Here is a 13,048-nt window from a genome sequence, read left to right on the forward strand (position 1 = left end):
ACCGTGTCCAGCACAATCAATATGGGAGCTTGGGACAATTATGGCGATTAGCCAGGTCGTTGGAAAGTCCCATAACCACAGTGTGTCCGCCCGAGGGATCCTGTAGAGATTCGTGGACCTTGGGCGACCTCTTGGGGCACGTATCTGGAACCGCGTTTTTTTTGATAGCATTGTTTTCCTACCACGTTCATTACCGCTACCCTGTATGCTAACTAATAAGTTCAACGAGCGCAAAGCAACAACAAATGCGCCCTATGCTGCCGATAGCCTAGAGTGTTTTAGGTTGTGGGCGGTGGCTAGTGCTGAGAGTGTCGTAGAATAACTACCAGCCGCCCAAATTTAGGCTTCGTCCATACAACCACAAAGTCCTCGCTTTTCGTCCACCAAACAGTCGACTGGCACGCATGCAATCCCTGGGGTATCATAGCAGACGAAACTTCATCCCGTCATGATCTCCTGTAGTGACAGAGAAGGCTTTTCGAGCAATTTACTGCTGCTTGGTGACGCCATCGTAGTAAGTACCGGTGTTACCTGAAGTCGTGTTAGCAGCGCCCGTGGTCGATATCGCACCTAGGGGTTTGTTGGGTTGGAACGCACTATCGAGTTGAGAGCCCAGAGCTTGGCCAGCGCCGCCAGAACCAGAGATACCGCTGCCAGGGGCGCTTCCGACACCTGAGTTGTATCCTGCACCACCAGTGGAACCGTATCCTGCGCCACCTGTGGTACCGGTTCCGGCGGAGGAGTGGTCGCGAAGACCAGCTTGAGCTGTGCTATGCGGCTTGCGGGTGACTTGAGCAAGCTTGGGGATGTCGCTGGACTCCTTGGCCGAGCCAATGGAGAAGACAGGGGACTCCCAACGGTCGCCCTTAGCGGCCAAATTCTGATACTCAGTAGCCTTGGTGCTAATACCACCTGGCAGAGAGATATGCTTGAACATGGAGTCATTCTTCGTGACAGCGAGGTTGACGTCGGTGTTACTAGCCTTGGCCTCCGCCTTCTGCTTCTTCTCGGTCGCCTTCCGCTTGATAGCATCGACGTATGACTGGTACAGATTAGGTGCATTCTCCGGGTCGTTCTTGGCGGCCTCCAGCGCCTTGCGAGACTCCTGGTGAATGCTCCAGAGGTAGGCATCAGCCTTCTCAAAGGCATCCTTGATCTGCTTCTCGATTACCTTCTGGATCGCTGGACGCATGACCTTGAGCAGTAGAGGCTTGGCAATACCAAACAACAACTTGTGGTTGGACTGCTTGATCTTGACCTGCAGGTTCTTAACCTGAACGTCAACGTTGTCAACAGCGATGAACTTGGTACGGTCGCTCTTTTGCGCATTGCGAGCAGCGATCTTGAAGCTGAAGCCTTCGCCGCCGAGAATGATGTCCATGACACCCTTGTCGGTGATCGACGGGAAACCCTGCTTCTTCTTGATGTAGTATGCAACATCGCGAAGGTCACATTGAATGCCAGAGGCAGAGATCATGACCTTGTTCTCGTGTTTGTTCTTGACCTGACGACGGCCCATGCGGAAGTAGTTGTCGGATCCAAACTCCATGACGTTGGGAAATAGGTTGTTGCTCTCAAGGACGAGGTTCTCCACAACGACATCGACCATGGGATCTGAGACCTCAATACGGGGAATGGGTACGTATCTAACGTTCTCAAAGATAGCCGGGATGATGACCTCGGTAACATCCTTGACCAAGTGTGGCTTAAAGGTTGACTTGCCATTCTCATCATTGCCAAGGTCGAGGAATAATTTCTGAACAGCATCACCAAAGGCGCGGTTCTGGGGGTCCTGTTCGAATTGGCTGCTGAGGAACTTAACCTCATCAAGCAGACGATCGGTATGGCTGCGGTAGCGTTCGCGCAGGAGGAAGTTGCCCTTGTCGTAGAGAGCATTCCACTCGTCATTGGCCTGGTCTTGGAGAATGAAACCTTGCTGGCGTAGAGCCTTGCGGATGTAAGCATCAACCTGCTTGAACCAGTTGCGAAGCTCAGGATCTTGTTGCGCATCGCGGTAGATTTGGTTGAGGGCATCGAAGAGATCGTCAGTGCTCGTGGAGTTGGCGAAGCGCTCGATGAGGGTCTTGAGTTTTGTCAGCGTTGTTTTGTTGGATTGGAATGCTCCTGTACACACCTTCAGGTTAGCTTCGGCAGACTGCAAAGAATTATCAGTATGGGCACCTTTGACAGTGCCATGACTGTCTTTTGCGACAGTGTTGGCGTGACCAGCATAGGTCTCAGCAAGATTGAGAAGTGTCTCGATTGCTTGTTGGTCTGCGACACGTTAGCGGTTATCAGTGAGCATAGTCGGGAACATACAGTCGGAGTGACCTTGAATCTCAACAATCATCTTCTTGAGCCGCCAAATGCTCTGCTCGCGGCGTTCCTGAGGCATCTTCTTGCTGAGGTAGTTCTTGGATCGTTGAGCGGCAGCATTCTTGGCATCGCGGGCTTTCTCCTGAGTCTCATCGGGAATGTTCGAACGTGCCTGATCCTTGAGTTGACCAACAGTTGTGGATGCACCAGTCTGGGCAGCTTGCTGGTTGTCAGCAGTAGGCTGTTGCTGAGCCTGGTCGGCGCCAGTGGCAGCAGCATCCTTGGCCTGCTCACGGTTGAAGGGCTTGTTCTTGTTGTAGGCTGATGAGACTTGACCTTTGATGTTATCCTTACTTAAGTCTGGAACATCGTGCCAGGTGTTGTCCTCAGCTGGCTGATCGATCTGGTTGAGACGTTCCTCGTCAGGGCGCACCTTGTTGGCAGCATTTGACGCAGCGTCGCCAGCCATGTCACGGACGAGAATGATGGCATCGTCGAGGAGCTTGCGGAATTGACCATTGCTAAGGATCAATGTGCCCAATGTCTTGAGACCATCGAGAGCCTCGTTGCCGTGCTGCTTGGCAGTCTCCTTGTCTGTAGGTGCTCCTGGCAAGCTAGCATTGCCACCATCAAGATTCTGGCAGTCCCAGATGAAGTCTTGCAACAAGTTGCCTTGGTTCTTGGACAGAAGCAGGTGCTTCGCTTGCTTGATGACTTCCTTCAGTCTGCGACTAGCTCTTGACCCTCGCTGGACAGCCTCTTTGATGGCGATGAGAGAGCTTGGAGGCTAGGGCGCTGTTGAGGGCAACATCGATCTGGCTGTTGGAAGGGACCTTGCCATTGGCGAAGGCGGAGTAGATGCCATAGAGCTGTAGCTTTTGGTTGACATCCTTCTCCTTGATTTTGGTGTCCGTGGGGACGTTGACGTTGGCCATGATGGCGGTCAATTAAGAGCTGTACACAATGTGAGCTACTGCACCGACGGCAAGGACCATCGAGGAGGACAACATACAATTCAGTAATGCGCTGGTATGGGTATCTCAATTCGAAAGCAGATGGATTAAGTCTCGACGAGGTAGGGGTATCGCAGTAGGTGTGGAGGGTGTGAGTGTGCAGATTGATGGGAAGGAAGACTCCAGCTGGTTTTGTGTCACTGGAAATTGGAAAAGCCTGGTCTCCTGGGGAAACCAGCTTTCATATGAGGTCATTCGGAAGTCTCTACACACAAGTCGTGAGTCTCTCTCTCCTTGCTCTGGGCGTTGGACGGCACACAATCTACTAATTTGCTAGCTAACCACTATCGAAGGGCCTACGAGATGCCCCACAGCTCATCGGCAATGGCAATTTAGGACGACACTGACCGATTGAGACGCCCTGAATCGTGAACAGCACAAAAACGGAACGCAAGCAGCAGCAACCTGAGAGAGCGCGAAGTGATGAAATGATGAAAATGATCTCACTCCTAACATCTCCCCAGCCAATGAATGTATCGCCCTGGCTCTAGCGTCGCTTGATCGTGGCCGGGTGGGCTTAAAGTGCATCTTGCACAATCGCTTAATTCCAAGGAAATGACCATTTGACCATATTATTTTCGCCATCGCCTCTCTTGGTTCATCGTCGCTTCTCACTCGTTACGGCACTCGCTTACCTAGTCGCTAATTCGCCTGCCTTGCCAAGTTCGACGCGCCTGCGTGAAGAGTGCTGTCTGGGGTTGCGGTTTGGTCGGATGTCGTTTCCGCAGGCACGGAAACTGGCCATGGCTCGGCTCAGCTACGATCTGTGCACTTCGTAGCAAGTTTCGTGCAGACCGCAATGCATGTTGACATCGTGGTTCAGCAGCGCCTGCCGCAATTGCTGGCAACTCAACATTTTGTTGAACTCAGCTGCAAATAATGTTCAACAGCATCTCGGGGTAGTCCAAAATAGCCCGTAGCCCTGGAAACCACTGACATCTGCGACGCGTGGCGCCATGAATTTTGACCAAGACATGGCTTGCCGTGGTGGATATCCAAGTTTCTGCTGATCCATCGTCATCGCCGCCACATTTTGGAGTCTGCGACTCTGCCCTGACGCATGCATCTCAGATCGATTTTGCAAACATGGGATATCCTTGGTGACGCAACTAGCCACAGTGTCTGGATTCCAGGAACTCCTCTCCACCGAATAGTGTTTGGCACGCCTGAGCCTAGCAGAAACGAGGCAACCATCGTCGTGAAGCACGCCCGAGACGCCCCTACCTGGGTAATGCTCATGGCCTTGCTGGGCCTGGTTGCCTTGTATGACATGGTCAATGTTCAAATGCTATAGCGATACTGATGACCCTGGGGCGCTCCTCAGCAATGGATCGATTGCAATCAATGAGTGCTGCTCATTATCGGTCGTCGGGCCAGGGAGGGCGCTGTAGATCTTGAAATGCTCTCTTGGTCAAGTCGTCGACTGGGGACAAGCCTTACCTCAGTATCACCTACTAGCAACAACTTGCGGTGAAGTTGCGGCGAGGGATGACGCTGTAGTCATTCTGTCAAGGCTATGGCATATTCATCGCGTCCACATCGATTTGTAGAGACTCCGCTGCTGGAGAGAGATCATACTGGGGACCATTGTTCTGGGCTGCCTTGTCCCATGGCTGGCCGCCTAAGCCCACCCTTGGAAGGCTTGTCCTCTGCGCTGGGCACAAAGACAAAGACAGCAGCTTTCCAGCATTGCAGCGGCCAAGTGAACTATGCGGACAACGCCAATCAATACAGGATTTCTGATTCTATTTTCTATGGTAGGCTGGAAGAACTGCACGCTTCAGACATGCTACCGATGTGAATCTCCATTACCTGCCTTGAAACGCTACGCGGAATGGCGCGCCTCGGTCGACATGCCCGGGTTCAGCATTCACCTCGTCCCGCAGGATCTCCATCAGGTATGAACAAGTCGTGCCGCCAGACAAGCCATCGATCAGGACAGAATGATGGCAAAGGTCTGTGTTGACTGAGGCGCCCGTAAGCGGACTATGCAGTCAGCCCGCGAGTTTCTTCCTCAATGAGGCGAATCTGCTCGCTTTGATATGCCTCAAGCCCTGCTGAGAAGAATCGCATCTCTGCGCTTTGGTAGGCCTTAGCGCTGTCGTAGACTACTCTCCAATCCACGTCGCTTCCTGCTTGGCCGAGCCCAAACTTTACCAAAATACTCTCTACAATCGTGCGGACCTGAGTGGTGCAGACTTTCACTGGCAGGGGCGGGACGGGCAGGATTGCCTTGCCAGAGCTGAAGTCGACCCCCTGAGTTTGCAGAGAATCCAGCGCCCGCGCAAGCATAGACAAAGTGTCGGGATTGTGGATGCACCCGGACACACCGAGCTTTGCGCCTTCGATTGCCTCCTTTCCATACATCGTGACTAGCCTGCCATCTTGGGTGGTATATGTCTCGTCCTTCACTGCAGTATATGGTCAGTCAAACAATTCCTCCTTCGGGGCAGTAGATGGACGGCTTACGGAGGCCGTGACTTGGCAGATCGTGGTGCGCCTCGTCGCAGTCTGGTTTGCTGCATAGAAGTGGGCTGTGACAGAGCTCGTGCATGAGGACCTCCAAGACCGTGCCCCTGAACTTCCACAGAGGGTCACCCTGTCTGATCTGCAGATCTAGAGACGCATACGAGCCAGAGCCGAAGAGGGCAGGGAAGAGGTAAATCGTGTCCCTGTCTTCTTGAATGTGGTGTGCAAGTTGCCAACCTCGTGGCGTGTAACCAACTGGCAAGCCATCCCCAGGGTACTTGCTCAGGCGGTAAGGGTGGACGGAGCAGTAACCCATCGGCGGCAGAGATGTATTCGTTCTCGTCTGCTGGGGGTTCGTTGTGTATGTCGTACCAGCAGTACCGTGCTGCACCACCTAGCTCCCTGATACGAAAGAGCTTCCTTTGGACATGATCGTTGCCAATTCGGATTTTGATATGACATCGTGGCAGACCAGCTGATGAATTATTCGGTTGGACGGGGAAGAAGTCCTTCGCGCGATCGAGGAGCGGCGGCCAGAGGAACTGGAGCTTCTTCATGATTTCTAAGGGCGAGTCAGTTCTCAATCCTACTTTAGGAACATGTAGGCATTGTAGCTCTGTACCTATGAACCTATTCCTGCACCATTCGCTGTCTCCTGTCCCCAGCATGAGCTGGAACAGTCCAGAAAAGTATTCAGGATCGTCCACCCGCATACACTCAAGGGCGTTATATGCAATAGAAAGGACACCAAAAAAGGCCATCTCAAGTTGCGGTCGAAAGTTGCGAAGTCCAAGGACTGGATCCATAAACGCCGTCACGCTTGGATGGTCCAAGTCCAGCTGGACGTCCATCGGTCGCGGCGACTTCAGCGTAGGATCCATGCTGGTCCTTGGTTTACCTTGTGCCCAAGCAAACAATCGATGCCATAAAGATGCAGCATTGGAAGTGTGATCGGGCTCTGGTTACGGGCTCTTGTTGCGTGAATCATATGTGCCAGAAGTCTGTCCATGGGTACGTGCCAAACACTAAAGTAACAGGGGAAACCAGATCTCTGATTGTCACGTCCGGCCACGGCGATGACTAGTTGACAAAGACACTTCTGCCCAAGCTGAGGTGCGACCAGTTCCTGTAGATTGCTCACTGCCACGCGTAGCTGCTGCTCTGTTCCCCTTGTCGAGCTAGTACATGCTGCATGGCAACTCCGATGGTGAGGAAGCCCTTCTCGCCGGGAGGACGCCGTCGCCGATGGACATATGGTGGGACTCCCGCTGCCGATGTCACGGATTACCGGTCGAACAGGATGTGCAACTTAGAAGTACTCGCAGACAGTCTCCGCCATCATCCTTCATCCACCTACCTTTCGACCCACCATGGACTGAGAGCGGGAATCATGATTCGCAAGGGTTTTCATTCCATACCATGTTGTACGGCATTAGAGCCGGCACGACTGCGATTGACAGACGACAGAATAGGCTGTTCTCGATGCTGATCGCCATACGAGGACGACGTGGTCACCGTACATCTGTCCCAAATCCGAGCATCCCAACGTCCATCATACACAACACCAAACCAACCCACTCCTCCGCACTTGTGTGCAAGCGAAGCCAGTGGAATGGCAACAGCTCGAGGCTGTTGTGAGGATGACAGTTGTGTGGTCTATATCCTGGACAGCTGTCTAAACGGGCGTCTGCGAAGCCTCCCAATACCGCCTTTGGAACAGATCCATGAGCCAACAACGCAGCAGATAAAGGACGGCCCAGGCGCACCCTACTGGTTCGTCGCATTCGCTCAACAGCGTAATCTGCACCGACTGAAACAACACCAAGATCAACTATGGCGCTACTAAGGCACTGAAGATTAATGACTGTCCTTTACCATACCTGGATAGCTGCCTCGTCGGGGCGACGCGCCGAAAGACCATCGCGAAGCAAATCGTCATGCAAGAAGGCAGCTGTCCCATGGTGGCTGCAATTGGATCTTGATCAATGAGAACGCAAGCGTGCCATGGATGATGATGAGATCTTGGAACTCGCCCGAGAGTGAGGTGAATGAAGCTGTGGGAAGACAGATTTGGGGGTGAGCATGCCTGGAACTTCGAGCTTCCCAAGCCTTGGCGTAGGCCTGGATCAACCTAGAATCTTTCTTCACCGGCAATGTCGTCCTTCATCATGTACCTTACGGGCGAATGGCTTGAACAGCTCAAAGCGTGCTTCGATCTGCATCATTCAGGCAGCAACATCGACGTCGTCTTCGTCTTGGAATGACCTCACAACGTCTGGCGATTCGATCAGATGCCAATCTCAGTACTGGTTTCAGGGCGGCCTCTGATACGCAACGAAAGTAGTTGTATGTAGTTGACAGCTTCGATGCGTTGATGCCGAACATCTTACCGAGATCGGAAGCGACGACACACCACAATGAGCTTGTGGGCGCAACCAGGACGAGTAGGTAATTCGGCCCGTGAATGAATTGCTCATCCGGCACCGAGCATCGCGAAATTTATAAGCCGATTGCCAAGCTCGGATGCCGAGCACTGCTATCACCACCTCGCTACAGAGATGGATTGACGTGGCTCAAGGCAGTCACTTCCACGGCCGAAGAATCATGGAATATGCTCTGGTCTCAGGACTGCTACAACGGGCATTTTATCGTCCGCCCGCGGTGACATCGTTCTAGGAAGGTAGGCTGATGACTGATGCTTCGCGGACTTACAGTATGCAGTTGCTTCAATGCAGGACTCACTATCGAACCGATGGGTGGCATGGCATATAAAAGGCTTGACAGTAAGTCAGTAATGTCTTTCGCATCTCCATTGCGACAACGTAAATGCACACAGAGGCCGCCACAGAGACCTATAACTTCCTACCACCAACTCAATACAACATCAAATAGACCCGTGGACAATCAACAGACTCCTCGAAGATGAGCCAGCAAGCAGCGGTGATCAGGGCGGCCCATGCTCAACTTGTGGTTGAGGAACACAGTATTCCAACTCCAAGACCGGGCCAACTGCTCGTCAAGATCAGAGCCATCGGCTTCTCCCCTTTGGAGGCCAAGATACAGAAGTATGCTATGATTCCGCTATCCTACCCAAATGTCCTCGGAACATCGTACGCTGGCATCGTTGAGAGCGTCGGCGAAGGAGTCACCAAAATCAAGACTGGCGACAAGGTCGCAGTCGTCCGGACGCGTTTTCAGATGCGGAGCGAATCTGGCGCATTCCAGCAATACGCCTTAGCTGCTGAGACATCGACATCCAAATTGCCTGAAACCGTCAGTCTGGAGGACGCTGCCAGCACTATCCTCAACCTAGCAGCAATTGCATCTGCCTTTTCCATCGTTATGGGCCTCGACCGACCTTCGCTCGCCGAGAAAGCAAAGCCGAATGGGAAGAAGATCTTCCTGTATGGCGGCTCTAGCCCGGCAGGCGGTCTCGGCGTGAGCTATGCCGTAGCAGCAGGCTATACTGTTGTCACTACATCGTCACCCGCGAACAAGGACTTTGTGCAGTCACTCGGCCCAGCAGTAATACTCGACCACACCGCATCCGATATCGCGGACGAGATCGCTTCGCATGGTCCCTACGACACCATCTTCGACGCGATCGGCTTCCCCGTCGTCACGGATCTTATCGCGCCATACCTTTCCTCGGTCGGTGGCGGGATCTACTACTCGTTTGTCCCATTGACAGGCTCAGAGAAGCCATTGCCTGGTAATGTGCAGCGTGTGAGTCAGCCATTCAGCTTTGCCATGGACGAGGAGAAGAACCATGAGTCCCGTGACTGGTTCTACGACGAGCTACTGCCGAAGGGTCTAGAGTCTGGCGTGATTGTGCCGACAAGAGCGCAGTGGCTAGAGGGCGGACTGGCTAAGGCGCAGGAAGCTTTGGACCTCATGCTTGCGGGGAAGGTCACTGGAAGGAAGCTGTTGCTGGATCCTAATGCCTGAATCATGAACAATGAAAAGCTTTCGGACAGAAGCTGGGAAAGACAGACTCAGGAGATAGGTATACGAGAGAAGATCCGTAGTAACATCTCTGTTGCTGAACTGTCAAATAATGGAGCCAAAGCCCTCAGTCCCAACTTACATATGTAGTCTTCTCTTGACTTTAACGACAACTTTGTGGAACTCATAGAGTGCCACTGAGCTGTTGCTTGAGGCCGATGACGTAGAGAAATCACTCAGCCTGATTGACTCACGTGTCTACGCGACCAGGCTGAGCTCGCGTTTCGCCCGCCCGCTATGAAGTCACCGTCGTCCTTTCCAGCCGGTAGTGAATGGCAGGAGGTGCATTCCCAACATCAACAATGACTATATGACATGTAGCAGAGACAGATCTTTCTGTTCCTTTCGGACACAAACATCTTCACTGGACCTTTTGGATATCATACGCGCGAGCAACAGACTTGGCCATCATGCCACCACCAGTCTCTTCGTACCGCAGCCGCAACAGCAAGCGTCAGACGAAGCTAGGATTCTCTTCGCTGCCTTCGTCGTCACCAAGAAAGAAGGAGTACTCCGACGCCGTGCAAGATCGATTGGCTAGAGTCACATACATGGGCAGCCCCCGCAAGAGCTCGCGCGTAGCGTCACGACATGACAATGGTATCCTCACTCCTGAACCTTCATCGCAACCTGAACCCAAACCCGCTGTTGAGTCTGCTACAGGCAGTGAGGAGGATGAGCTGATTACGCCAGCTGCGAAGAAGAGAAAGACTAGCGGAGGAGTAACAAGTCTGTCTACACCACTGCGCCGCTCCGCACGATTTGAGCATTCTTCGCCCACTCCTGCCGCCACTTCCGACGGAGACTCTCCAGTCGTTGTCTCAGAACGCCAAGTCGAGTCTGATCTAGGTGGTGCTGAGTCGACAGATGATGATGCTGAGATTTTGGCCTCCGCTCCCACCAAACGTCGTCGTCCAGCTCCCACTCCCAAAGCGTCTTATCGGGAAGCTACACAGCAGGAAGACAACTGGCTCGTTGACGACGACGAGGAAGTCGAGTATGTCTCGTCTGACTCAGAGCCTGTTCAGCGACGCAGGAGGCCCAGTCACCAGAGAAGGCGTCAGGAGCAAGACGAGCTTGAAGCTGACTTGGAAGACCTACAAGACTCGAATACCGAAGCATCAGCAAAGAAAACGAAGCGGACCAGAGGCGGTCCAGTCACAACGCAGAAGGATGCAGATCGGGAACACTTGGACTTGCTGCGGCGCAGGCGAGCAGGAGAGAAGATACTGCGCATTCACGACTTTGACGAAGAAGAGGACGATGACCAATCCACTGATGGTGTTGACATCAGTCTGATCGGCCGACCTTCACAACGCCAGCATGAGGGTGACTACGTACACTCATCCAGCGAAAGCGAGCAAGAGCTTGAGCAACCAACAGAGGAAGGCGCTGAAGACGACTGGATTGAGGAAGACGAGGAGACTACCCATCACTCCCGCCGTCCAGCATCAGGGATTCCCCTCCAGTTCACAAATTTTGCCACACAAAAGCCCAAGGAGCTATTTTTTCATGTCGTAGAGTGGTTGGTAAAGAACAAGATTGCCCCAGCATTTCCTCGCGACGATGAAGTCTACCAGATCGCTATGAGAAAAGTGGACGATGAGGCCAAGGCACAGGCTGGCAGTCGTCTCATCTCATCAGCATGGAACGCGGAGTTCAAGTACACCATTCTTGCACGTCCAGACATCGCAATCGGCGAATCTGGCATCGACTGGGATGCGACTTGCGATGCTTGTAACAGAACCAACCATCCAGCGAGATATGATTTCGTTCTGTCTGGACAGCCGTACTACAGCAACACGCTGGAACCGGTCGACCACGATGAAGACGATGAAGACTCGAGTGGCTTAAATGTCGATGAGCAGGGCCGAATGCTGGCGCCAGTAGACAAGCACTTCTATCTCGGAAGTCACTGCGCCGCGAACGCTCAAATGGGCCATCTGTTGACGCACTGGAAGTATCGTCTGAACGAGACAGTGCTCGAGTACCTGAACGAGCAGGGCGTCACTTCGGACGAACAGATCGTGGCTCGTGAGAAGAAGAGCAAGAAGGCCAGAGAGAAAGAAGCCGAGGTATCGTCGACACAATGGACGTCACGGGCAAGATTGCAGAGCTGTGGGCAGGACATCGCCGAAATTTGGCAGATTCAAGGCTTGGCATGGTCGACTACGATGTTGGTAAGGGTGCTCGCAGCAAAGGCAGAGTTGGAAAGGTACGCACAGAGATTGATGGCATGATCAAAGAATGGGACAAAGATGGATATCGTAAGAGGAGGTCTGTTAGTGTCGACACGGACTTTAGCAGCTAGAAAGTGTTTGAACAGCATCGGCTTGTACAGCGGCGGCGCTCCAGGTACCAGGTTTCACGACGATTGGGCAGTTGAGCAGCAGGGTATGAGGACCTTCAGATACCTACTCAGAACACAGTTCGCTTCGTTCTCATCGCTCTTTGGAACACCTTGAGTTGAAAATCGTTGCATTGCTTGTACATCAGACCTCCCAAGGGTCTCCCATGAAGATTATGCATATTCATACACCACCACCTCCACCACACCTCAGAAAGACCCCTTACAAAGCAGGCTTCGCTTGCCCACTGCCCTCGACCTCCCCACCCGCCGCCATCAGCCCCTGCGCACCATCCTGCATCATACTCTGCTGCCGCTCCGCCTCCATGAGCGCCTGCTCCTCTGAAAGTGCCAGCGCATACGGAATACCCAACAGTAAAACGCTCGATATGATCACCCACAGGCCCTTGCCGCCGTATGATATGCCCGTTGAGACGGCTGATGAGGTGTTGGAGGCGAACTTGCTGAGGGAGGCGCGCTGTTGCGGCGGTACGATGTCTTTGAGGGCTGCGAGGCGGTCGTATAGGGATTCGTCGAGGTCGTCGTCTCCGGTGATGGAGGAGATTTCGGAGTCTGTTGGAGAAGATGTTAGGAGGCGCGGGATGGGACGACCGGAGGCGAATGGGCGTGAGAGAACAAACCTGTATCTGTGAAGTCGTCGTCGTCTTCTTCCTGGAAGAGAGCGTTGTTTCTCGATGTCTCGGGCTTCTCGAGGAAGGCTGCGTCTTCGACTTCTTCGAGTTTGACCATTGTGACGATTGTTTCTTAGACCTCAGATACGCTGGTAGTGCTGCTGCGGAATGCGACAAATGTTGCGCGGTGCAAGTGCAGAGGATGGCAGACGGATGATAGATGAAGCTCTGATGCAGTGATTCCGCTCCCAGGAAATTCAAAAGCT

The 13,048-nt window shown here is 53.1% G+C and overlaps 5 protein-coding genes across 5 annotated transcripts; 2 read left to right on the top strand and 3 right to left on the bottom strand.

Moving 5' to 3' along the window:
* Positions 1 to 487: 487 nt before the first annotated feature.
* On the bottom strand, positions 488 to 3,251 carry AB675_1363 (uncharacterized protein; the record flags this gene model as incomplete). The annotated part of the gene is made up of 4 exons (XM_018141246.1): positions 488 to 2,083; positions 2,135 to 2,274; positions 2,320 to 3,103; positions 3,150 to 3,251. The coding sequence occupies 4 exons, from the start codon at positions 3,249 to 3,251 to the stop codon at positions 488 to 490; spliced, it is 2,622 nt and encodes an 873-aa protein (XP_017995111.1).
* Positions 3,252 to 5,315: 2,064 nt separating this feature from the next.
* On the bottom strand, positions 5,316 to 6,679 carry AB675_1364 (uncharacterized protein; the record flags this gene model as incomplete). Its single annotated transcript, XM_018141247.1, has 4 exons — positions 5,316 to 5,740; positions 5,799 to 6,008; positions 6,055 to 6,360; positions 6,421 to 6,679. 4 exons carry the CDS (start codon positions 6,677 to 6,679, stop codon positions 5,316 to 5,318), a joined length of 1,200 nt encoding a protein of 399 aa, XP_017995097.1.
* A 2,041-nt stretch (positions 6,680 to 8,720) lies between these two features.
* AB675_1365 (Zinc-binding alcohol dehydrogenase domain-containing protein cipB) lies at positions 8,721 to 9,746 on the top strand (the record flags this gene model as incomplete). The annotated part of the gene is made up of 1 exon (XM_018141248.1): positions 8,721 to 9,746. One exon carries the CDS (start codon positions 8,721 to 8,723, stop codon positions 9,744 to 9,746), a length of 1,026 nt encoding a protein of 341 aa, XP_017995052.1.
* A 467-nt stretch (positions 9,747 to 10,213) lies between these two features.
* Positions 10,214 to 12,043, top strand: AB675_1366 (uncharacterized protein; the record flags this gene model as incomplete). Its single annotated transcript, XM_018141249.1, has 1 exon — positions 10,214 to 12,043. One exon carries the CDS (start codon positions 10,214 to 10,216, stop codon positions 12,041 to 12,043), a length of 1,830 nt encoding a protein of 609 aa, XP_017995080.1.
* Positions 12,044 to 12,373: 330 nt separating this feature from the next.
* AB675_1367 (Mitochondrial import receptor subunit tom22) lies at positions 12,374 to 12,900 on the bottom strand (the record flags this gene model as incomplete). Its single annotated transcript, XM_018141250.1, has 2 exons — positions 12,374 to 12,723; positions 12,792 to 12,900. The coding sequence occupies 2 exons, from the start codon at positions 12,898 to 12,900 to the stop codon at positions 12,374 to 12,376; spliced, it is 459 nt and encodes a 152-aa protein (XP_017995101.1).
* Positions 12,901 to 13,048: the final 148 nt, after the last annotated feature.

This window comes from Cyphellophora attinorum (assembly GCF_001299255.1).
Source record: "Cyphellophora attinorum strain CBS 131958 chromosome Unknown Contig44, whole genome shotgun sequence".
Taxonomy (NCBI): Eukaryota; Fungi; Ascomycota; class Eurotiomycetes; order Chaetothyriales; family Cyphellophoraceae; genus Cyphellophora; species Cyphellophora attinorum.